Below are 26,394 nucleotides of genomic sequence, written 5' to 3'. Positions count from 1 at the left end.
TCTCTCTCTCTCTCTCTCTCTCTCTCTCTTTCTCTCTCTGTGTTTCTCTCTTCCTCTGTCTCCAACACAACCAGACGACTCCAGAAGCAGCCCAGGCAGCTCTGTCTCAAGCGTCCTGCGTCCCCCAGGCTGGAGGTGCGAGTGGTGGTGCCTCAGCCTCCGTCTCTGCACCCACCACCCCGCAGTCCCCTCCAGCCATGTCCCCTGCCGCCATGTCCCAGTCCCCGGGGGGCTTCCCTCCTCTGTCCCCGGGGGGCTTCCCTCCGTCCATCTCCATGCTGTCCCCTGAGTCGTCCCCGCTGCACTCCCCGGGCCACAGGGAGCACCCGTACGGCCCAGGGGGGGAGTGCGGCTTCCTGCCCGCGGGGTGGGAGGTGCGTAGTGCCCCCAACGGACGACCCTTCTTCATCGACCACAACACCAAGACCACCACATGGGTAAGGAGACACGTGCTTAGCAGGGCTTGGCGTTAACTTCTTTGCTGACCAGCTACTGTGGCTGGTGGTTTTCCAGCCATTTAGTCTTTTTGCTTGCCAGAGTTTTGTTTTTTCTTTAGAATATTCTTACATTTAAATACGAGCAATTGGTCGAAAGCGCGACACGAACCGATTCATGAGTTGAGTGTATCATTAAAGCCAGAGCAGCACAGACCCAAAATGTTAATCAGCGGTATATTGTGCACCTGATTAAAGAAAAAAACAAACTGGATCTGTGCTGCTCTGGCTTTTTCTCTACAATTTAAGAATTTTTGTCCATCTCCTGTTGTCCCACCAAATGAGAACACAAGCACATGGAATTACTCCTTTGTCCTGAGCAATTGCTTTTCATCACAATCACCAAGAGGGGAAACATGAAGACCCCCACATGCAATGAGGAGGTGTCTGCAATTGTTGTTTCCTACATCAGGGCATCTAAACAGTCTGAACAATCGCAGTCATGCCAACCACCACATGGGTGGGGCGTTTGTTTAGACGCTCGCTTTAGGAAACAATTATATCAATTCATCATCATTATCCGCTGATGGGAAAACTGATAGGACGTGGTGCCAGTTTCAAGTCCAGATCTAAACTGTGTGTCTGAGGGGAGCTTCTGTACTGTGTCGATGGCATGGCGTGTCTCAGTTGTCCGCGCCCAAATAAAGATTCAGCGTGGCTAAAAGAGATCAAATAGGCTCTGAAATATTTGGATTATTTCAGACACACAAGTATTTCCTGCTCTCTGCCCTGCAAACATGATGGCTGGAATAAAATAATTTACTGATGCTTGGCAACTGATGATGCCAGTTTAATCCTGTTGAAAACATTATGTCTAGGTAAGCCTGTAATCAGGACTGGAAATCAGGTTACTGCAGTCTGAAGATTACATTCGGTCAGGAACAGAATAGTTGGACTACATGTCTTTTGTTTCACCGTTTTTCAGTGAGGCCGTAAAGATACACAATGTGAGAAATTCCCTTTGGGCTTCATGTTGGCTTTCTGAATGTTTAACTTGGGGCCTGCTCTCTTAACTGCTGGAATGTCCTTTGTGTTGGTGCTGAGCTGGGCTCTTTCTCTGCCTCTGCATGCCCCATGGCATAAGGGGTGTGTCAAGTGTGTGTGTGTGTGTGAGAGAGAGAGTGAGTGTATGTGTGTGTGTGTGTGTGTGTGTTGTTATGAGTCATGAGCTTATTGTCATGCCAGTATAATGTTGCGCTTTCATGGCATTCACCCCCGTTTCCTGTTTGTCTCACCCACTTCCTGTTTACGTGGTCCATGCAGGAAGACCCTCGGCTGAAAATCCCAGTGCACATGCGGAAACAGCCATCGCTCGACCCCGGAGACCTGGGGCCTCTACCAGTAAGTCATGTAGCAAGTAGACACTCTCTCTCACCCACCCCTTCAGTCTGTGTCTGTCTGTGGGTGTGCAAATGAAAATAACTGGACAAAGCACAAGTGGTGTTGACAACGGACGCTTATTTGACTAGGTCGAAACACGACGGTGCATTATCTCGCCCAATTTCCCTTGGTGATTAGAGGAATATATGTTTTTCTTTTCTTTTTAAGAAGGGTTAAAATTAGCATGTGTGTGACTTGACTTCATTTTGGATGCATAAATAATTATCCTTCCATAAATCCTTCAATAAATGGCAGTCCACTGTAAGAAAAAGAACAGAATATGCATGTATACCTCATGGCAATTGTCATCAAGCATTTTAAAGAGCGTAGACATAGATGAACCTTCTGGTGTGGACTACGCAAGAAAATGCTTAGTATGTTTACTGCGCATTGGCTGAAACTGTCCCATACAAAGCAATGTACAGCGGGGGGGAAACAGCACATTTATAAATAAACAAAGCCACTTGGCTAAACATCTGTGCATTGTGTCTGTTCTCCAGCCTGGATGGGAGGAGCGAGTTCACAGCGACGGACGGATATTCTACATTGATCACAGTAAGTGGCACTCAAGTCTAAGTCCTACATTCTACCATATTACATTACATTACACAGGGATTAAAGTTTTCCGTCGCTACGACGGAATTCCGTCAACTGGATTTTCGTTTGGACGGATTTCCGTCCGTATAATTTATGTCAATTAATTTACAATTTTTACTTTCCAACTGAACTCAAATCGAGAGCACTCCTGGTCATGAGAAGGGGACGAGAGGTGTGTTTGGTGTAGGCCTCCGGATGTAGTTAGGCTTATACACTCCACCATTGGCGGTGTGATACAACATTCACTCATCAGTAGCATTAGCCTAGTTTTGGGTCATCCCCTGTTCTTCCGTGTTCCAAAAAAAAAGTACACGAGCGGTCAACAATTCTGTGGCAGCGCAACGCGAGAGATTAAAAAAATAAATAGCCAAAATTGTTGCTGATGGCAGAAAAGAAAATAATTGTAATACAATGTAAAGTGCAGTGACGTTTCCATATCATTGCACCTGCCGTGGCAGATATTTAGAAAAAAAAATGAATAGTTTACTTCGACTGCGTATGATGTCCTTTTCATGAAGGGTTTGCCTTTTAAGCATTACTCTTACTAGCATTATTCATAGCCCCAATGGGACGACTAACTAGGATAGCCTACCATGCGTTTCATCCTCAAAGTTTAGCGCGTTTGACTGGCTGCGTGTAGAGCTAGTTGTCTTTTTGACAACGGATAATTCACAGTCTCATCTGTACTCATAGCAGATTAACAATTGTTGTTGCCGATATATATATTCAAGAAATAAGTTAAAAATGGGTTGCATTTGGGTCACGGATAGGCTATCCCTGGCAGAGCCAATTTATGCCACGTCTGTTCTGGGAAGCAGTGTTCTGATGGGTGGACTCATGGTCGATAAATGCCGTTTCGACGTTTGTTTCATTTTCAAGGCTGGTTACTTTGTGACGCTATTTCTGCTAACTGGAATAGTGTGCAGCAGCAACAGTTGTGTGTGCGCTTGTTTTTGAGTGGCTCAACGTCTGTGCCCATCTTCTCGGACTATGCGTTTCGTTTGAGTTCAGTTAGCCTATTTGCGCACTGTGCACTCAGGACTGATGGGTGGGTGATTTGCCTTGATTCGAGTGGAAAGCTGCGCGACAAGCTTGGGAAAGTGTGTTACTTTTGTAGGCGTATGTCTGTGACTGTCGTGTCTGCTGCGTCCTGTCAGCTTGTAGAACACGTGCGCATAGGAAGAATCGGGGACGTTTTTTAAATCAATGGTAAGCGTGTGCTTGGCACCGCACATCAAGAAGCAAAAGAGTAGCCAGTAGTTTTCAAAACGGTAGAACACAGAGGTAGACATACCGCACCCTGTTTTAAACGTCAAGAAGTTATCTGTAACAGGATGAATACTGAAAAAGGCCGAAGGGTGAAAAAACATACAAATAATTAAAGCTAGTTTTCTCCCTCTGATTGCTATGATCAGGGCTTTTTAAATGTCAGAAATACAACTGCAAGCAATGGGCACCAGTGCTTTCACCAGAACAGTGTTTGCCCATTCTAATGTGAAAGACAAAATATAGCCTACTACTACAAAAAAAAAAACCCATAATGGGATCACTCACTGTATCAACACATTGCAATTCCAAGTCAATAATTCTGTGAGATCAGCTACCATTTTGAAGCAGCATTCATTGTGAATCCATTCTGCATGATGTTGTGAACAATTCATAAACAATGGGTAGAAATAACCAAAACATGCCCCAAATTTCAGTTCAATCTTTGCAGTCTGATATAGTATCCATGCCTCCATTCTCGGCCAGTTCTAGTCAATCTGGTGAGCGAGCGGCCTAGGCCTGCCCGCCCTCTTTCCTTTTTTTGTATTTAGAAATTGGCATCTGTAAACATAGCATTGTAGGCCTACATCTGATTGAGCACATCTGATCTAGTACCTACAGGTACACATTACTGAGTCTATATAGGTCTACTGAGTGTATAATGAATATTCATTGTTCATGTGAAGTGTAAAGATTTATGTTGGTTGAAGTTCTGATTTTGTGGCACTTTTTGGTATTACTGGCGCCCTCAAGACATAGGCCTATTCTGCTCTAGGTGACTGCCCGTCTGCCTATGCCGCTGGCTCTGGCACCATTCCTTGCATGTATGTTTCGTCATGAGGGCAGAGCCTGGCTACATTGGTTTTCGTAGGGTTACGGAGTGATACTCGATCGGGTGCCTAACCGGTAAAAAAGTTCAGTCAGATTACTTTTTTTTGCTTTAATCCCTGCATTACATGGCACTACGGTCCGCAGACACTTTTATTGAAAGTGCTTTGAAATAGAGGACACGTCCCCACATACGGTATAGTGGCTCGGGAAGGAGCCGGTCTGTGGAGTAGGGTGGAGCCACCATGTGGACCAATTAAACCTTTTGATCTTTCGTTCCCACAGACACCAAGACCACCCAGTGGGATGATCCCAGATTGCAGAATTCTGCCATTACTGGACCAGTAAGTCTCTCGAACACACACACACACACACACACACACACACACACACACACACACACACACACACACACACACACACACACACACACACACACACACACATACAATCTCTCTCTCTCTCTCTCTCTCTCTCTCTCTCTCACACACACACACATTCTCACTCACACACATGTACTTTCTCACACACACTCTCACACACACACACACACACACACACACACACACACACATACACACACACACACACACACACACACACACACACACACACACACAGCAATGTTTATTTACTCATTCATTCCAGGGTTTTCCCTGGCTAAGGCCCAGCCATGATGTCATGTACTGTACTGGGCCTGATCTGACACCATAACCTGAATGCTATAGTATACAGGATGCATGCTAGATTGGGTTATATCCAGCAACATGTAAAGTTATCCCAAGAGATATGCATATACTGCACAAGTAGAGCATACGCACGTATGTGGATCTAAAATAATTTCCAGTAAAATGGGCGCTTGTTGGGTCTGTGAAGCTGTGAGATGGCAGAGGAATAATATATGCCTTATCCATGATTTCAATCCAGACACTTTGCCTCTACTTTGTCCTCTATGATTTAAGCCTGTCTTGTATGAAGAAAAAAATAATGACTTTACGTTCATTAAAAAGCAGCAGGCAGAGCCCAATGTGTCAGTCGGAGGAGGCTAGAGATTGCCTCCCCCTCTGAGTTGACATTAGACATTAGTGATATTGATATTTGCCTCGAAATATGTTCATTTTGTTTGATTTTTACTGATATTATTTGCCTTTTGCAGGCAGTGCCTTACTCCAGAGATTACAAACAGAAGTATGAATATTTCCGAAAGAAGTTGAAGAAACCGGTAAGTCCTGTGCTTTTTGCCTGTGCACAGGGTTGCCAATCATTGGCAACATTCATTTTTACTCTGTCACTGTTCAAGTCTAAACCATCAGTCGTAAGAAATAGGTCCTCTCTGTTTGAAAATTGACATGTTATGAGTGCAATTGTGTCTGAATTTGCCTGTAAATGATGTGTACGTCTCATGTAATCTGCAGTACCTTTGCAGTTCAATTCAAATTAAATTATGTAAAATAGTGCAACGCAGATGTGGTGCAGTATCATTATGACCATGTGGCTTCCTCTTCCTCCTCTTCCTCCTCTGTATCCTCCTCCACTTCTCCATTTCCTCCTCCTCTCCTCCTCTTCATCTTCCTCCTCCTCCTCCTCCTCCTCCTCTTCCTCAGGCGGACATCCCTAACCGGTTTGAGATGAAGCTCCACAGGAACGCGGTGCTGGAAGACTCCTACAGACGCATCCTGTCCGTCAAACGGCCCGACGTCCTGAAGGCCCGCCTCTGGGTGGAGTTTGAGGGCGAGAAGGGGCTGGACTATGGGGGCGTGGCCAGGGAGTGGTTCTTCCTCATCTCCAAGGAGATGTTCAACCCTTATTATGGGCTGTTTGAGTACTCTGCAACGTGAGTCTGATTGCTCCAGTAATCTCAACCTGTGGTAGACAAAGTGCTCCTTTGATGCTGTTTTCCCCAGTGTGCCCTCCCATGCTAATGGAGCTGTATGGAGGCAGATCTTTCAGACGAGGTTTGCCTCGTATCATCCAATTAGGAGCTAGAATGAATCTCATCACTGGATGATCTCTGAATGCTTTTTCATCTATGGAAGGCATGTGCATCTTTTTGTCTTACGTACGCATGTATGCAGCAGCATAAAAAAACTACTGAAAGGGAGACCAAAAAAGCTTTTGGTTGCTGTTAGATCTGCAAATACTGTACAGATAGAGGGTAAATGAACTGCTCTAATTTCAAATTTGGCTTTTGAAAATCAGAAACACTTGCAAGTCAAGCCTAGCTAATAGTTCCAGCCAAAGCACAGGGGATAAATTGACAATGATGACGCATGGAACTCGATTCCAAAAGCCTAGATTCTGATTACTCCTCCACGGTCATCATGAAATCGAAGAGTGTTGTTGGGAATAACAAGCCTACTTGCTTTACCTCCGTAGGGACAACTACACTCTGCAGATAAACCCCAACTCAGGCCTGTGTAACGAGGATCACCTGTCCTATTTCAAGTTTATCGGCCGTGTGGCGGGCATGGCTGTCTACCACGGCAAACTGCTGGATGGTAAGTGTGACTCTGCTACCTTCAAAGTGTTTTGGGGGGCTTTGTTCCCCGTCATGATGGTTGTGGTTGCATTTTGTTTCTTCTGGAATGGAGAGAAATCTTCTCTTGGCTGTAATTGTTTGTTTTTAAATATTTAAATTGTATGGATGCCGGGACATTTCAAATGCTTAATTTTGTGTGTGTCCTTGGTTAACCCTTTCCAATTGGCACACAGCCCACAACATCTCACATCTCACATCCTCTCATCATCTTTTCCACTTCTCCCTCTCCTCTCTACTCCTCTACTCTTCTCCTCTCCTCTGCTTTCCTTTCCTCTCCTCTCCTCTCCTCTCCTCTCCTCTCCTCTGTTCTCTCTTCTCTGCTCTCTCTTCTCCTCTCCTCTCTTGCCCTCTCTGTACTCTCCCCTCCTCTCCTCTCATCTCATCCAGCCTTCTTCATCCGTCCCTTCTACAAGATGATGCTTCAGAAGCAGATAGTACTGCAGGACATGGAGTCTGTGGTGAGTTGCAACACTGTAGTGGAGTGTGTGTGTTTGTGTCTTTGTGTGTGTGTGTGTGTGTGTGTGTGTGTGTCTGTGTGTGTCTGTGTCTGTCTGTGTCTGTCTGTCTGTCTGTCTGTCTGTCTGTCTGTCTGTCTGTCTGTCTGTCTGTCTGTCTGTGTGTGCCTCTGTGTAGCAAGTAGCACTGCAGAACATGATCTGTGGTGAGTTAGGACACTGTAGGTGTGTGTCTCTGTGTGTGTGTCTATGTGTTTGTGTAAAGGTGATGACTTAAATGTGTGTCTGTCTGTAAACCCACAGGACAGTGAGTACTTCAACTCCCTGAAGTGGATCCTGGAGAACGACCCTACGGATCTGGACCTCAGGTTCACCATTGATGAGGACCTGTTTGGGCAGGTGGGGGCGTGTTTATATGCTCTAAGGTTCTATGGCATGCATCTGTTTCTATATTCTTAGCGTCTATGAGATCCATGTGTTTCTATGTTCCTAGTGTCTGAGATGTGCGTTCCTACTAACCCCAACTCCGATGAAGTTGGGAGGTTTGGTCAAGAGTGAATAAAATCAAAATGCTATCATTTTCAAAACACTCAATCTATTCAATAGATGGAGAATAGGGAAAAGACAACATATTAAGTGTTAAAACCGAGAAAAAATATTGTTTTGGGGGACATATGTACTCATTTCTAATTTGAGAAATCCAACACGTCTCAAAAGAGTTGGGACGGGGACAATAAATGGCAGCAAATGTCGAGGAAGACTAAAAACAAAACAAAGGACAACACTTAACAGTTAAATACATTAACCGATGAGATGATTTTATATAAAAAACAGTGTTAATTCCTATCTTGGACATGATTTCACCAGCTTAAATGGTGGGTGTATTCCTTGTCATGTTTTGCAATGTTTTCCTTTCTGTAGTGCTTACAGTGTGACAGGTCTTGACCAAAAACCCACCATTTTATCACATGCTGGTCCTTATGATGGAGCCAAACTGTTAAAACATAGTAGAGAATGCAATTTGACCTTACTATGTGGCAGTAATCGAAGATCTCCCTTCAAAATATAATGCATGAGTGGCTTTTCATGCTGTTTAAAACCCATTTATACCATTCAGCACTGTATTTAACTCTACAGATGAGTAAGAACATCTTAACCAATGCACTACTGCATCCGCATGCCATCATGGAGGCTGACTTTTGAAGCTAGCACTAACACAAGTTGGATGGTCCATTTTCACTGTAGCACAGGATATGCAATGCTCTATTATTGTCAAAAAGAATGGACTTCTACAACTTCTGCTGACTTCTGTAAGCAAAGGACAGTTTCCCATGTCTTCTGGGTCTATTTCAAGTGAGCTCAGGTGCTTAGGAGAATGTTAAACCCCTGTGTCATTTTCATGCATTAAGCATTCTTAATATGGTCAATTTTCAATAGCTCTAGCACTCCAGGAATTAGAGTGAGACTACAGCCAATATATATTTCATGATGTCATGAACGTATACAATGATTTTATTAACACAAATATGTCTTATATACACTCAATCGTGGTAAATCAAAGGGAATTCAAAAATGTATGTAATAACTATGGTAATTATTCCCTTTGCATCTTTAATTCTGAGTGACTCAGCCTCTCTGTGATGATCTTATACCTGGACACCTATATTGTCCGTCAGTACAATTCATTTTGAAATGTTCTTCTTTGTTGTTTTATCTTATTTGGATGTTTACTAAATTTCACTGATCCCCGTCCCAACTCTTTTGAGACGTGTTGGATTTATCAAATTAGAAATGAGTACATATGTCCCCCAAAACAATATTTTTTCTCGGTTTTAAGACTTAATATGTTGTCTTTTCACTATTCTCCATCTAATGAATAGATTGAATGTTTTGAAAATGATAGCATTTTGATTTTATTCACTGTTTACCAAACGTCCCAACTTCATCGGAGTTGGGGTTTGTATATTTTCTGTTGTCTATGAGGTGAGTGTGTATATGCAATGGGATGCATGAGTCTTTGTATTCTACCAGCTTCTCTGAGATATTTCCATGTCCTCACAAGATTTCAGGTGGTGTACGTGCACTTGTGTAAAGTCACTATGTGAAATTGCCAAATTCTGTATTATCTTGTATTTTAGCATCATCGTCATCAAAGATGAAAATAGACGATCAACTCCTTTGGATTTATTATATCCACAGCAGAAGTCAACACAGAAATGTGTAGCAATGCAACTGGGCCGTGTGCACCCCCCTGAACCCCGTTCTGTATGCCAGTACCTCTGCCCAATGTGGAGCTGGGTCTGCTTGTTTCAGCAGAATAATGAACAGGTGCTTCTGCCTGAAACCTGGCAACAGAGCTGGCATGGCTGAATGTGCTGGTCCCAAAATTGGAAACGCAACATCACAGGGCTTGGTGCTAAAAACCTGGCTGTGGAGATTTGGACCAGAGCAGGAGTGGTACATCAAAATTAAGAGAGAGGAATTTACAGGGGCACCAATATACAGTGGTGCTCATATGTTTACATACCCCAGCAGAATATACACTTTCTTGGTGATTTCTCACAAAATATAAAGGATTACACAAAACCTTTTTTTTTTCACTCATTGCTAGTGACTGGCTTAAGACATTTATTAGCAATCTTCTGTGCTTACTCTTTCAAAAGCATGATCACAACCCAAACTACCCAAATGACCCTGTTCAAAAGTTTACATACCCTAGTTTCTGATGCTGAATATGTCCCTGTTTAACATCAAGGACAGCTCTAAGTTGTTTGTGGTAGTTGTGGATAAGGCTCTTAATATTCTCAGATGACAAAACAGCACATTCTTCCTGGCAGAACGGTTGTTTCCTATAATATCTTTGGATGTCTTGCTGGAACCTCACATTTGAGGTTTCCCCTGAGTGGCTCAATGATGTTGAGATCAGGAGAGTGAGATGGTCGCTCAAAAACTTAATTTATTCTTCCTGAAGCTAATGACGGGTTGATTTGGCTTTCTGTGTCGAAATATTGTCATGTTGGCACTGTTGGAATTTCAATTCAGAAATGCAATATGAGGGGGTTTGGTTGAAATCAAGCCATTGGGCAAGGGAATCATTGCATTGCAATGATCATTGCAAGGGAAATTGTTCAGGAGGCATAGGACAACCAAAAAATAACTTCAGGTGAAATATAGGACAACATGAAAAAATGTTTTGAACTGTACAGCAAAGAGGCACTTGAGGAAAGATGGGCTGTTGGGGGGTTGCCAGGAGAAAGCCATTACTACAAAAATGCAAACATGTTATTTTGCATATGATACACCAAATAGCATAGTGAGAAGCATCAGAATGCCTGTGACAATGTCATTTGGAAAAATGAGATCAATATGGAACTTTTTTCAGCCACTATTAACAGTATCATTTGGAGAACAGTCAACGGAGCCTATGATGAAAGTTACAACATACCCTTCTGTGAAACATGGTCATGGACCACTGATTTCATGGGGACATTTGAGTTACAAATGCATTATACTTTTGATCCATACTCGCAGAATGATGAATACATTGCCCTGTGAAAAATACTGGAGGAAACTTGACACACATCAGCCTTGAAACTGCACATGGTCCATTGTTTGGACATGCCAACATGACAATATTTCAACACAGAAAGCCAAATCAACCCGTCATTAGCTTCAGAAAGAATAAAATGAAGCTTTTGAGCGACCGTCTCACTCTCCTGATCTCAACATCATTGAGCCATTCAGGGGAAACCTCAAATGTGAGGTTCCAGCAAGACACCCAAAAATATTATAGGAAACAACCATTCTGCCAGGAAGAATGTGCTGTTTTGTCATCTGAGAACCTTAAGAGCCTTATCCACAACTACCACAAACAATTTAGAGCGGTCCCTGATGTTAAACAGGGCCATATTCAGCATTAGAAACTAGGGTATGTAAACTTTTGAACAGGGTCATTTGGATAGTTTGGGTTGTGATCATTCTTTTGAAAGAGTAAACACAGAAGATTGCTAATAAATATCTTAACCCAGTCACTAGCAATGAGTGAAAAAAAAGGTTTTGTGTAATCCTTCATATTTTGTGAGAAATCGTCAAGAAAGCGTATATTCTGCTGGGGTATGTAAACATATGAGCACCACTGTAAGTACTAGTAATTAAGTAAGGAAGCTTTAACTTTACAGCAACGTGGCAAGAACCTAATTCTTTTTTCTCCTTTGCATTGTAGCACCTTTGTAAAACTCTTAAATCTCTTGAGCACCCTAAGCCCATTTTCTAGCTCAAATTTAGCTCTGGCACCAGGACAGTCCTGGAGGAAAATAGGTGGAAGAGGTACACCAGAACACCATCTGGTTAGACGCAATAATTCCTCCCTGCCAGGCTCATGGATGACTCGCCAGTCTGCTGTTCACTGTGAAATCTTTTAATGTACCCCAGACCTTTTTTTTCTGTTGGTCTTTTCATATTTTTGTGGAGACAGTATGCCAATAATAGGATCTAGTTTCATATTTCCCATTCCCCTCTGACATGTCCTCTCCTCTCCTCTCCTCTCCTCTCCTCTCCTCTCCTCTCCTCTCCCCTCCTCTCCTCTCCTCTCCTCTCCTCTCCTCTCCTCTTCTCTCCTCTCCTCTCCTCTTCTCTCCTCTCCTCTCTCCACTCCTCTCCTCTCCTCTCTCCACTCCTCTCCTCTCCTCTCCTCTCTCCTCTCCTCTCCTCTCCTCTCTCCTCTCCTCTCCTCTCCTCTCTTCTCTTCTCTTCTCCTCTCCTCTCCTCTCTCCACTCCTCTCCTCTCTACTCCTCAGACTCACCAGCATGAGCTCACTCCAGGAGGGGCGGACATCATTGTCACTGACATGAACAAGAAGGAGTACATCCAGTGAGTGCTGCTGCCCCCTGCTGGCTTACACAGATAACACAGACATTTTACTCAACACTGAAATGTGCCATTGCTTGACATACACTTTATTTTTTATTACAGAGAGTATTTGTTTAAAATGTGCTTTATTTTTACATTGAGTGCTCAAAAGAATTATCTTCCTTTTGGTTTCTTTTATTTTTGGATTTATTTCATTTATTTCGTTTCAGTCTGGTGATGCAGTGGAGGTTTGTCAACCGCATTCTGAAGCAGATGACGGCCTTCAAAGAGGTGAGGAACTACTGGACTGACTTACTATCTTGTTTTAATATTTTACTATTCATTTTGATATTCATATTTAGAAAAGTATTCATATTCAATATTAATATTCAGAAAAGTATTCATATTCAATTCATTGCTAGGCAATTTATACGAAATCATCCCAGGCGAAGGCGTGTATGTACAGTAATGTGTCATGAGTGTTCGGCGTTCGTGTTTTTATTTTTATTTATTTTTTCGCCTTTATTGGAATAATATAGTGACGAGTGGGACAGGAAATGAGTGGGAAAGAGAGATGGTGGAGGATCGGGAAATGACCTCGGAATTGAACCCAAGTCCCCGGCGTAACAGTACGGTGCCTTAACCGTTTGAGACACTGTCCGAGGGCGACATCCATGTTTAAAATTTTCCTTGTGTCTCTGTCTGCAGGGCTTTTATGAGCTCATACCACAGGACCTCATCAAGATCTTCGATGAGAATGAGCTGGAGGTAAAGCACTAATGGAATTTCCCAAAGCCTTAAGTATATTTGGAATTTCACATGACCATGTATATTTGTGCTACTAACAAATCAATCAATGACTAAATAGATCTGGAGGTAGTACACTGTACCTGGTTAATGCATAGTTGTCTTTCTCCATTTTTGATGACTGTCTGTTATGTCTCGCTTCCTTGTCCAGCTGCTGATGTGTGGTCTGGGAGATGTGGACGTGAATGACTGGAGAGAAAACACCAAATACAAGAACAGCTACAGCTCCAACCACCCCGTCATCCTCTGGTTCTGGAAGGTAGAGTAGAACCTTGTTAATCTCTGGTTCTGGAAGATAAAGTAGAACCCTGTTAGTCATCATCCTCTGGTTCTGGAAGATAAAGTAGAACCCTGTTAGTCGTCATCCTCTGGTTCTGGAAGATAAAGTAGAACCCTGTTAGTCATCATCCTCTGGTTCTGGAAGATAAAGTAGAACCCTGTTAGTCATCATCCTCTGGTTCTGGAAGATAAAGTAGAACCCTGTTAATCATCCTCTGGTTCTGGAAGGTAGAGTAGAACCCTGTTAATCATCCGGTTCTGGAAGGTAGAGTAGAACCCCCTCCTCCTCTCTGTAAGGTAGATTAGAACCCCCTCATCCTCTGGTTATGGAACATAGAGTAGAACCCCCTCATCCTCTGGTTCTGGAAGGTACAGCAAGAGACTTGAGACAGTTGAATATCCGAAAATTCTAACGGATTGAAGGTAAAGTCCAACATTATGGCACAGGCCAGTGTGTAGAGCTGATCAGCCTATAACATAGAAGAGGTTGTGTAGCATGAACACTTGAATACATGTATGTTATGTATGTAGCTAGATCAACAGTAGATAGATAGACAGTCTTAATTGGTCTTTAGTTCAAAAACTATCAAACGGGTCATAATCACAAACCTGATAAATGAGTACAACACAGGAGAGACATCACCAACACTGAACAGCAACACTGAACAGCTGAACAGACAAACCTCTGACATTGAAAAATGTAATAAATACAAAAAATGTGTTGTTATATGTATACTACTTTTATTTTTTATTGTGTTAATGTAATGCCTGTTGTGCCCTGTTAGACGGTGCTCCTGATGGATGCTGAGAAGCGTATCCGCCTGCTGCAGTTCGTCACGGGGACGTCCAGAGTGCCCATGAATGGCTTTGCAGAACTCTATGGTGGGTCTAGGTGTCCAAGCCTCTGTCTGTTCGATAAGAGCCCGTCTGTTTGAAGCGAGCCAGCCAAAGCATTTCTCAGATCTGAGAAGACACAAAAGGGCTTAGAGCGCTCAGGAGGTTGTGCAAACAATATTACTCAGGTGCTCATCTATACCGGGTGAAGTGAAAGTCCTGGGAAAAAATATAAAATGCCTTTAATATACACGTAACATGGCAATTCTTTTTGAAAACACATCGGCCTACGCGTAGCCCTGATGAAGGCCAATATATAGCCGCAACGCGTAGGCCCATGTATTTTTTTAAACAGAATTGCCATGTTATATTAAAGGCATTTGATATTTTTCCCTCAAATCTCAGACTGCCTCTGTTTTTTCCTCTCTTTTTTGGCATTTCTCAGATCTGTCTGTGAAGATTCTCATTCTATCGAACGCATTTCAGTTCAGGGGTCACATACTGGTTCTCAAATGGGCAACATGAGTCACGTTATTGCGAAATATTGTGAATCTGCTTCATATTGGAATCACATGGCCAGTCACTCATCTCAGGGTGAATATATGTGGGTGTATCACGAGCATTGACTGTAAATGACAACCAGAAAGACATTTGTTCACAAGTATTAGGAATTTTAAATATTTGACAACTGCAGCCAATTTTGTAATGGGCTAGAGATTTACTTATTTTGACATTCTTAGTCTTTTTTCCTCTACAAGTCTAGGGCCAAATTGAACCGTCTGGCGGGCCGCACCCGGCCCCTGGGCCTTGTCATTGACACCCCTGATCTAGGCAATGGCAGTTCAAGCTGTGAAACTATAAGAAACTTGTCCCTTTTTAACTAGCATTAGTCAAAAGGAGATTAGCAGAGATTTGGAATAGAAAACATACAGTGAAACAAAAAAACATACAGTAGGCAGGAAAAATGGCTTCCGATAGTAAAAAATCCTGTCAAGTATTGCTTCTGTCTGAGCCCTTAACATGATTGATTTCATTAGTTTAGACATTAACCCGACTAAGGAGTTAATCGACATAATTCAAAGTAAATTCTCCTAAATGACTATAAGCTGATTCAGTGAATTATGTGGCTGGGCTTTTGGAACTTATACTTCAAGAACTGGCGTGTTCAGCCTCTGTAACACATTAATGTTGTTGTTGTTGTTGTTGTTGTTGTTGTTGTTGTTGTTGTTGTTGTTGTTGTTGTTCTTTCAATACATTCATATTGCTTGACAAGTTAACATAATGCTCGCTGAGTTGCCATATCAAGTCATGTGTTTAATGCTCTGTTCCTCAGGCTCCAACGGTCCACAGTTGTTCACCATCGAACAGTGGGGCACACGCGACAAACTCCCCCGAGCCCACACATGGTAAATATCACCTACCAGCCAGGGGGTATACTAAGAAGCTGGTTCAGTAGTAAGCCAGGTTAAGTAAACCTTATGGTAGAGGTAAATCATCTAATTGAAGAGCCCTCATTTTTGTAACTAAATAATGCCTGCAGATATATCTATTCACAGCTTCACCACTTCCTGCAGGTTAACTAAGCCTGGTTTATCACTCTGTTCTTAGTACACTTCCCTGCTCTCACCTTCAGTCAGAGGGCACTGATGTATTTTGGCCCGTATGTAATTTATACAAAATTATTGACGTATATACTTCAAAACACACCTGACAGATTATACAGTAGTTATTGTTAGTACCTACTCTCAATCTCTATAGATCTCTATAGTCCGTGTGGCATCATGTAAAGACGAAAGTATTTCACGCAAGTGCATTTCGCATTGAGGTGCGACGGCTTTGCATGTTAATTCGTGCTGTACAATGCCGCGAGAAAGGACTTTTGTCACATGACCAGGTTTGTGCAGTTTTTATGTTGCCCACTGCAAATTTCTGTTGCTAAACGCGAAAATACCCTGCTGTGCCCTGCCCAAAACCATTCCTAACCCTAACCTGTCACTACAGCAACATTTCTGCCGCTGTACGAGTTAGCATGCAAAGACGTGATACACAAACGCGATAGACAGTTCAAGCCGGTTTCTTATCCAAACGCAGTAACTTGATGCCATGTTGCTACAGTACTCTATAGTACGCTATAGTACTCTATAGCAGGGATTCTTAACCATAGGGCCGCAGACCAAAGTTGGGCCGTGCTCACAACTTCCTGGGCCGCAGACAACTTTCAATTTCGCACCAGTGGGCCGCGATGGGCCGTGGGACAGCTAGTTATTAATTAGTGCGTCTTATTATTAGTGCGCAACACTGTCATAACGCAATGACCACACCCCGCTGTTTGTTGTCGTTTGTTGGAGGGCGATTCATTACGAACAAGAAGTAACACAGCCTGTGATTGTAGCACACTTTGCAGTGGCTAGTTATCACTGGTGTTCGGAAAAAGAGAAATTACCAAACGGTTCCGGTTCCCAACTGATTTGGGATCTTCACGTTTTAGCGGTTAGTGTTCAACGGTCAGGCTGCTCAAAATAATTCTAGTTACTGAATCTTTATCCCTTATTCTTGTCCAAGTGTCCCCAACATGACAGTCCTTTCACAAATTTTGCTTGATAGCCTACTGGACAGTTTTCCGTCGGGATGTGGAACATTTTCTTCCCGCGTTGCGTTTCCACTTGTATAGAAAAGCGTCTTGAATTTATGACCAGCAGATTCATTACAAAGCGCAAGTCAAGAGCTGTCACGCAAACTTTGAGTTGTCAGAGAGGCATTCAAATATGTGAATGACTGTCTTGCTAAACTGTGAGTAGATTTGATGAGTGAAATTAAATTAGATTAACATTAACATTAATTAATATAGGGCTATTGTGGGAAAAAGCCTATATTATATTATTGTATATTATCATTATATTGTATTATGATGTAATATAATGTAATATGTAATATAATGCAATATAATATAATATAATATAATATAATATAATATAATATAATATAATATAATGCAATATAATATATAGCCTAATATAATATAATATAATAATAATATATACATGGGTAGGCCTACTATGGGCCCTGGGTCACTGTGCACTGGAAAAAAATGGGCCTCGATGTCAAAAAGGTTAAGAATCCCTGCTCTATAGTACGTGTATAGTCACAACCTAGTCTAGATCCAGAACTGTTGGCTAAGGTCAAGAAATGGTAGCTAAATTTCCAGAATGTTTCATCTGCTGTCATATTAATACAGGGCGTCAAGAATGTCTTTTAATGCTTAAAATTGTAATATTTGTATTCATCTTCCTGTCCTCTCAATAACTCTCCTCTCCGCCCTTGTGTGTGTGTGTGTGTGTGTGTGTGTGTGTGTGTGTGTGTGTGTGTGTGTGTGTGTGTGTGTGTGTGTGTGTGTGTGTGTGTGTGTGTGTGTGTGTGTGTGTTTGTGTGTGTGTGTGTTTGTCTGTCTTTGTGTCTGTCTGTCTGTCTGTCTCTGTAAAGCTTCAACCGGTTGGACCTCCCTCCCTATGAGGCCTTTGAGGAACTGCGAGAGAAGCTTCACATCGCCATAGAGAATGCCCAGGGCTTCGACGGGGTGGACTAACACTTGCTACCCTGCTTCCCTGCCGTTGTGCTCTATCTGGAACGTTGCCAGCGTCCGTCCGCGTGGTGTTTTGTGAAGCAACTTCAGAAGGGAGGGGGGTGACGTCGTACAGTAGACCCTCTCCATGGACTCGGTAGACAATCGTGTGAGATGTTTGGGGTGATGCTGTGAGGACATATCCAGCGCTAAGACACTCCTGGTGCACCCAGAGCCCTCTGCTCCTCTCCACTACTCTCCTCTCCTGCTTAGCCCTTCTGTTCAGCCATCCTGAGGGGAGGGAAGGGAGGTGTACCATTATCTTAAGTCTCTATATCACTACTCATTACAGACGTTTACATCAATCGTGTTTTTTTATTTTCAAAAATATCATGCCATTATATACTGTACAGACCATGTGTATGCTTTTTCTTGGAAACATCAGTCGGAGGCTTTTGAGCTCCGCCGTGCTTTGGGGCGCTGCAGTCGTAGTGATCAATATCAGTGTATCTACGAATACATAATCTCGGGAAGAGCTACACGTATCGTGGCTAGACTAGTGGGTGTACTAATTTTTAATCTTTTTTTACAATATCAGGGGCCTCGTTTATAAAATGACTTGTAAAATGTTACAAGTGTGCCCAAACTTCACAAAGAAGAATTCTTATGTACAAGACCCCTTATGAAGCACAACTGTCTACAAGCTGCTTCTTAGAAGCTCCTAATGTGTGCTGAAAATGTTGTGGTTTTGAGAGTAGTGTGTGTGTGGCTGCATGACTGATAACCAACCGACTGTTGCCCCACACCCTATTCCAAGAAAAAAATCTCATCAAAAATGGCTCATGAGCATGCTAGGAAGTACTAGAACTAAATCGCTGACTAAAATGGTTCATCAGGATTGCTAGTAATAGTGTATAAGCCGTTTCATTTTCTGTTACCTTTCTTGGACTTGAAAACGACACAATGAGTTGACTAGTCATGAAAGGAGGTGATGGATATGAAATGCAAGCTGAAGTTTTGGTGAGAGAGAGAGCCGTCTTTTGTATGTGAACTATTACTGCTACTGTGAAAAATACTGCCCTTCAGAGCCAAAAGGCAGGACGACACTGCACCACTTTTGCTTCTTGATCTTAAAAGAACATACAAAACCATGACCACTATTATGCCTGCATTATGTGTGACAGGACAGTGTCAAAACATATAAAGGGATTTCTGTTAGTTTCTATGTTCACGTAAATTACTGCAGAGTAGTTCTGCAATAACAATCTCTTTACATGCTGATTAATTCTTAAAAGTTTAAGTAACCAATGCCCATGTAGCTTTACCTATAATAGGTCAGGCAGCACAAGGCACAAAACCAGTACTTGGATGAAATAAAACCATGCCAATGGTAATGTGTGGGCATTTGATGATGTGATATTCGCCGTATGCTATGATTGCCTCTGGAAGATCGCCCTAGTGTCAAGTCAAAAGTACGCAAGAAAGAAATAAAGAAAAAAGGCTACATTTAGAGTAACATTCACATTTACCATGTTTCCATATCCTATTGTAATTTCTCATCATTTTTCATTTTCATTAATAGCCATAGTTGACAGCCATGACAGACTTCTAGGTCAAGAAAGTTTGTACCTTTTTAGCTTTCTGTATCTTAATAATTCCCATTCCCTCAAGTAAACACAGGCTTTATAGAATTTCTGTCATGCCAGTTAGTGCAAGTAGGTCTACGTACATCAGTGGCAATATCTTTACTGAGGTTCACATGGTTTTCTGAGGTTGTGCATGCCGTGTAGTGTTGCCACAGTAGTGTTACATACAGTACCCTTTATCTTGTGAAATGACAAAGTCGGTGACGTTATGAAATGCATCCTATACTGTTAGAAGCTAAACTGGGCTTGATGTTGTTGACTCAAACATTACATGTGGCTGAAGTCTTTGTGACAGGCACTTTATGCATGGGTGAAAGGATTTGTAGAAGTATGCACATTTTTATACATAGAATTTGTAGAAATTTCTGAGAACAGATTAACACATTTCATCCCCAATTTCCAGCGTTTACATAACTTTCTTTTCGTATATGGCAGTCTTTTATAAATGAGGCCCCAGGTTTTATGGTAAAACTACAAGTATCCCTTAAATAAGGATCGATAAAGGCATATTGTCAACAAATGTACAATCATAGGCCATGTCCACAGATCTGATGACAGTAGAAAAGCTTCCTCTTTTTTCTTCTTGTTATTATTAGTACTTAACAGTATGTGAGTTTCAATGCTGGGACTAGACTTGAACCTGAACACCATTACTGTCTGTTGGAAAGCAGTGTTCAGATGTTCTCCTGTAGTCATACTGGTTATCATGAACTCTGCTAAGGGGTTGCCTCCTCTCTTCTCTCTTCTCTTCTCTTCTCTTCTCTTCTCTTCTCTTCTCTTCTCTTCTCTTCTCTTCTCTTCTCTTCTCTTCTCTTCTCTTCTCTTCTCTTCTCTTCTCTTCTCTTCTCTTCCCTCTGCCGCCTTGCTGTATTCTCTGCACAACAAGTATTGTGGTCTTTAACCTCCACAGTATAGCAGTAATTAAATACAGCACTGTTGTGGTCTTTACCAAGTATTGTGGGCTTTACCAAGAATTATTGGCTTTGACATCACAGCTTCTAGCTCCACGCCAAACCCTTTCAAGCTATAGGTTTGTATGATCTGATAAAAGAGTAGGAAAAAAACTCACTCGTTTACACTCTGCTGTCTGTTTACAGATGACTGAAAATGTGCTTGACAAAAAAAACCTTCTCTTTTAATCTACTTTTATACTCTTGTTTTGTTTTGTGGGTTCTATTTTGTTTTTGTTATGCCATTTTGGAATTTCAGGCACTTTTTTAACAAGAAAAAAGGACAAAAAGAACTTTGTTAGTCTTACTTGATCTTTGCCAGTCAGCTCTTTTCAAATCGCTGTTAAGTATCTTGGCTTGACCTGACCTGTACATTTGACTTGAGTTAATGTTTACATGTAAACATTGCTGATATTAAGCACATTCTTTCTCCTCACCTGTAATTTACCGTGACTGTTAAATTACAATGCCTTTAAAAATTGTAAGATAAGCTTTTATCAAAGTCGAATTGTAATAACGTATATTGTTAACATTTGAAAGAAATATTGTGAAATATCATTATAATATTGTATAATTAAGGGTTATGTCGAGATTAGATTGTATAATTTATATACATGCCTGTCATTTGGACAGAGATGAGCGCGTTTTGTATTGGTGTGAAAACCGGAAGGAAGTACCTTATTTAGGTTGAAGGAAATGTTAACTTTTTTCCCCTAGCATGTCAAAAATTATTGGCATATTTTTGAAATAAATACATAAATAAAAGAAAATTTCTCATCTTACAGTATGTGGCAATGATTGCATTCAAAGATTCACAGCAGCTATTCAATCTAGGTTATCTGCGATGCACCCCTGTTCAGAACTGAAGACACTTCTCTCTCAGCATGTACATTATATTATCTATGTTTAGTTTAGCCTTTTAGTTTATCATGTCATCATCAGTAGTGCTAAATACAAACCCCAACTATAGTGAAGTTTGGAAGTTTGGTAAACCGTGAATTAAATCAAAATGCTATCATTTTCAAAACATTCAAACCATTCATTAGATGGAGAATAGTGAAAAGACAACATATCAAGTGTTAAAACAAAAAAATATATATTGTTTTGAGGGACATATGTACTCATTTCTAATTTGATAACTGCAACACGTCTCAAATAAGTTGGGACGGGGATCAGTGAGATGTGATAAACATCCAAATAAGATAAAACAACAAAGAAGAACATTTCAAAATGAATTGTACTGATGGACAATATGAGTGTCCAGGTATAAGACCATCACAGAGAGGCTGAGTCACTCAGAATTAAAGATGCAGAGGGAATAATTACCATAGTTATTACATACATTTTTGAATTTCCTTTGATTGACCATGATTGAGTGTATATAAGACATATTTTTGTCATTGAAATCATTGTATAGGTTCATGACATCATGAAATATATATCCGCTGTAGTCTCACTCTAGCACTCCAAGAATTACAGCTAATGAAAATTGACCATATTAAGAATGCTTCATGTGTGCAAATGATAGAGGGGTTTAACATTCTCCTATGCACCCGAGCTCACTTGAACTAGACCCAGAAGACATGGGAAACTGTCCTTTGCTTACAGAAGTCAGCAGAAGTCAATTCTTTTTGAAAATAATAGTCTTGCACATCCTGTGCTACAGTGAAAATGGACCATCCAACTTGTATTAGTGCTAACTTCAAAAGTCAGCCTCCATGATGGCATGGAGGTGCAGTAGTGCATTGGTTAAGTTGTTCTCACTCATCTGTAGAGTTAAATACAGTGCTGAATGATATAAATGGGGTTTAAACAGCATGAAAAGCCAGTCATGCATTGTATTTTGAAGGGAGATCTTCAATTACTGCCACATAGTAAGAACAAATTGCATGTTTCAATAGTTTAACTCCATCACAAGGACCAGCATAAAATAGCGGGCTTTTGGTCAAGACCTGTTACACTGTAAGCAAAACATGACAATGAATACACCCTCCATTTAAGCTGGTGAAATCATGTCCAAGATAGGAATTAACTCTGTTTTTTATATAAAATCATCTCATTGGTTAATGTATTTAACTATTAAGTGTTGTCTTTTGTTTTGTTTTTTGTCTTCCTTTGCATTTGCAGAATTTTACTGTCCCCGTCCCAACTCTTGAGACGTGTTGTTTTCAAAGTTCAAAGTTCAAAGTTCAAAGTACTTTATTTGCCATTTGTGCATAAACTAGTAGTCCAGGCACATAGCAACTCTTGTGCAGCACCTCTGAGTCAATAAATAGAATTAAATAGAAAAATAGGAAGACAAAATACATTAAAAAGTGATAAAAAATCAAAGAGGTCAAAATAATAATAAAAAAAGGTGGATCAAATGTTCTTTTTTGCCATCAGTCTCACTGTTGCTGGGAAGAAACTGTTGAAAAACCTTGCCTTTCTGGTAGGAATGCTGTCCGCTCTACTGTGTCTCAGTTTGTATGTGCAGTTCTTGTGTTTGAGCAGAGAGTTAGCTGGATGGAGTGGGTCTTTAATGATTCTCTCTGCTCTCCTATGGCTGCGCTGCACATATATGGAGTCCATGGAGGGAAGTGCTGTGCCTATAATCCTCTCTGCAGTCTTGATTATTCGTTGCAAAGACTTCCTTTCAGCCTGAGTGATGTTGCCATACCAGACAGTGATGCCTGTTGTGAGGATGCTCTCTACAAGTCCTCTGTAGGCCTGGGTAAGAGGGCGGTAGTTCAGTCCAGCCTTCCTAAGCATCCTAATAAAGTACAGCCTTTGCTGGGCTTTTTTCACGATGGATGTGGTGTTCTGACTCCAGCTCAGGTTTGATGTTACTTGCATGCCTAGGAATTTATGACTTACTGCCCTCACCACCTCTGTCCCTTTAATGTGCAGAGGCTGTAGGGGTGGAGGATGTTTTCTAAAGTCCACTATAATTTGCCTCGTCTTGTCTGTGTTGAGGATGAGGTCGTTTGTCTCCCCATAGTCAATGATGTAATTCACAACAGACCTGTATCCTGACTCGTCCCCTTCTTTAATGAGCCCCAGGATGGTAGTGTCATCAGCATATTTGATGATGATGGTGTTGTCATGGCTTGAGAGAAGGTCATGGGTATACAGTGTGAAGAGTTTAGGACTGAGGCAGCATCCTTGTGGAGATCCCGTACTGACTGTGAGCTCAGAGGACACTCGCCCCCCCATTCTCACCACCTGTGGTCTCTCTATAAGGAAGTCCAGTATCCAATTACAGGTGGGAGTTGGGAGGCCAAGGACTGTCAGTTTCTCAATCAGCCTGCCTGGGTGGATGGTGTTGAAGGCAGAACTGTAGTCCAGGAAAAGCATTCTGACATACGCTCCGCTACTCTCCAGGTGCTCCAGTGTGTGGTGTAAAGCTATTGCTACTGCATCATCCACTGATCGGTTGGGACGGTAGGCAAACTGAAAGGGGTCAGTAGTGTCCTGGACTGTATAATTTATATGGGCTAAGACCAGTTTTTCAAGGCACTTCATGACTTCATTTTTTACATACAGTATTCATGAATATCCCCAAAACAATAATTTTGGTCAGTTTTGATGGCTGATATGATTTCTTTGTGCCGTTCTCCATCTAATGTAAGAATTAGATGTTTTGAAAATGGCAGTATTTTGTTATTATTCACAATTTACCTTGTGTCCCAACTTCTATGGAGCTGGGGTTTGTACAACTGACCCTCATTGCACATCAGATGCAGTTCTTACTTATCCCACTGGGTGGTGTCTCCTATCACATACTATGGCCGTCGAAGTCCGTTCAAAGAGAAACTTCTGGTAGTGGTGACTTGTTTGTAGCATCACTGCGTGTGGCCTCTCATGCTGCACACTCCCTATGTGGTAACTGAGAAATAAACCCACATAATTTGACTCATACAAGAAAGTTGAGTAAAGCATGAGGTCTCTTGTCTGAGGTCTTGTGTCAGTGCTTGTCACTCTTTTCAACACACATGCACACACATGCACACACACACACACACACACACACACACACACACACACACACACACACACACACACACACACACACACACACACACACACACACACACACACACACACACACACACACACACACACACACACACACACTGAAGATGTCACAGGCACAAATTATCACTGAACGTAATTTAAGGTTTGGAACAGTCCACCATTTTTTTTATTTTCACATATTTGCAGAATATTGTTGATGTGTCCCATTGTGTGAGTGTGTGTATCTGAGAGAGAGTAGGCTATAACATTCTATTCTTCTGGATTGGCAAGGAAAACTTCATTCTGGGTGTGATCAACAAAATACTATTTTGCGCGAACTGAGAGCTCACATAGCATCGACAATGATCATTGCATCTGGTTCTTGGGGGTCACAAGGGCGATGAATCAAATCACTTCAATAGACAGATAAGATCCAATGGAGTAGACAAGGACTATGGAAAATTATAGGAAACTTTGTGGTAATAATAATCTACAAAGAAGATTGTTTAGGGGGGGACAGGGAGTTCTTGGTTTGTTGTCGTTAGGGACGGGTCAGAATTGTAGAGCACAGCTATTGATTTAATTACTTAAATATTAATTTGATCATGTATTAATATCATGTAATAGACAAATACAACTGAAATTCCAGGATTGGGCACTATGCCCTCTGACTCGTGACTTTTTTTAAATGAACACACTGAATTCTAGCCAAGGCCACCGATAGAGATGAGCAGAGTGCTTAGGGCACCAACCACCATGCCCCCAAAATCGGGGCCTCTTAAATTGAGATTGACTGAAAAATATTGAATTGTATTAAAAATATATACAGTATAAGTTATTAGTTAATAGATGATGAGGAGGAGGAGGAGGAGGAAAATGAGGATGATGATGATGCTGATGATCGTGGTGGTGGTGATGATGATGATGATGATTATTATTATGATTACTATTATTATTATTATTATGATTATTATGATTATTATTATTATTATTATTATTATTATTATTATTATTATTATTATTATTATGAGGAGGGCCTCCTGACCAGTTATGCTTAGGGCCTTTGCAGTGGCCCTAATTCTAGCTAGCACATAGTAAGTATCATAGTAGTTTTTTATAATGTTATTCAAGTTTGGAGTATTGTAGCTAAGAACACACACACACACACACACACACACACACACACACACACACACACACACACACACACACACACACACACACACACACACACACACACACACACACACACACACACACACACACACACGCTTCACACTTTCCCACCCTCATTCATGCTCTTCTCCACTTCTCTGCCATCCTCCACCCCTCAGGAAGGGACAGGACAGCAGCACAACTCCAAAGACTGAAGCCTCCCCCATATCCCCATGTTCCAGCTCTATGGCCTCCCCCATCTCCCCCTGTCCCAGCTCTATGGCCTCCCCCACACCTTCTCTTCTCTTCCCAGCCGTCCATCCGTCCCCGAAGGGTCAGTTAGGTGATAGGTCACGCTCTATTCCATTCAGCCACTTGGACCCAGTGAAGGGTCAGTGGGGATGGGCCTCTCTCTCCCTTCTCTCTCTTTCTCTGCTCTCTCTCTCTCTCTCTCTCTCTCTCTCTCTCTCTCTCTCTCTCTCTCTCTCTCTCTCTCTCTCTCTCTCTCTCTGCCAGGGCAGGATTTGGGGCAGGAGGATGGCTCTGGCTCTTTCCAATAGGGGCCGGCCATAGGATCCGTAGGCTGCCGGATCTTCTTTCGCCCCGGCCACTGTGAACATTCATAACCTGATGATGACTTTTACTCCATTGATCCGACCCCAGAGGCTGACCTCTTGGCCCTACAGAACCGAAAAACCCAGCACCCACCCACCCCGTTGGAGGCCGTATTGGCAGGTCCATGGAGCAAATTCAACATCAA

General features: G+C 41.9%; 1 protein-coding gene across 2 annotated transcripts in view; it reads left to right on the top strand.

Moving 5' to 3' along the window:
- Positions 1-21,265, top strand: part of nedd4a (NEDD4 E3 ubiquitin protein ligase a) — a 62,641-nt gene extending 41,376 nt beyond the window's left edge. For both annotated transcript variants that reach the window (XM_063188540.1, XM_063188539.1), the window contains 16 exons: positions 75-437; positions 1,758-1,835; positions 2,375-2,429; positions 4,851-4,909; positions 5,722-5,787; positions 6,170-6,399; positions 6,942-7,063; positions 7,492-7,562; positions 7,863-7,958; positions 12,356-12,429; positions 12,639-12,699; positions 13,117-13,176; positions 13,367-13,474; positions 14,280-14,376; positions 15,662-15,734; positions 17,809-21,265. In XM_063188540.1, coding sequence (XP_063044610.1) covers positions 75-437; positions 1,758-1,835; positions 2,375-2,429; positions 4,851-4,909; positions 5,722-5,787; positions 6,170-6,399; positions 6,942-7,063; positions 7,492-7,562; positions 7,863-7,958; positions 12,356-12,429; positions 12,639-12,699; positions 13,117-13,176; positions 13,367-13,474; positions 14,280-14,376; positions 15,662-15,734; positions 17,809-17,911 — 1,716 coding nt within the window. In that variant the 3' untranslated portion in view covers positions 17,912-21,265. The remainder of the gene's footprint in view (positions 1-74; positions 438-1,757; positions 1,836-2,374; positions 2,430-4,850; positions 4,910-5,721; positions 5,788-6,169; positions 6,400-6,941; positions 7,064-7,491; positions 7,563-7,862; positions 7,959-12,355; positions 12,430-12,638; positions 12,700-13,116; positions 13,177-13,366; positions 13,475-14,279; positions 14,377-15,661; positions 15,735-17,808) is intronic.
- The last annotated feature ends 5,129 nt before the right edge of the window (positions 21,266-26,394 follow it).

This window comes from Engraulis encrasicolus, chromosome 22, assembly GCF_034702125.1.
Source record: "Engraulis encrasicolus isolate BLACKSEA-1 chromosome 22, IST_EnEncr_1.0, whole genome shotgun sequence".
Taxonomy (NCBI): Eukaryota; Metazoa; Chordata; class Actinopteri; order Clupeiformes; family Engraulidae; genus Engraulis; species Engraulis encrasicolus.
Note: the sequence above shows the minus strand (reverse complement) of the source record. Positions and strands in the feature narration are given on the sequence as shown.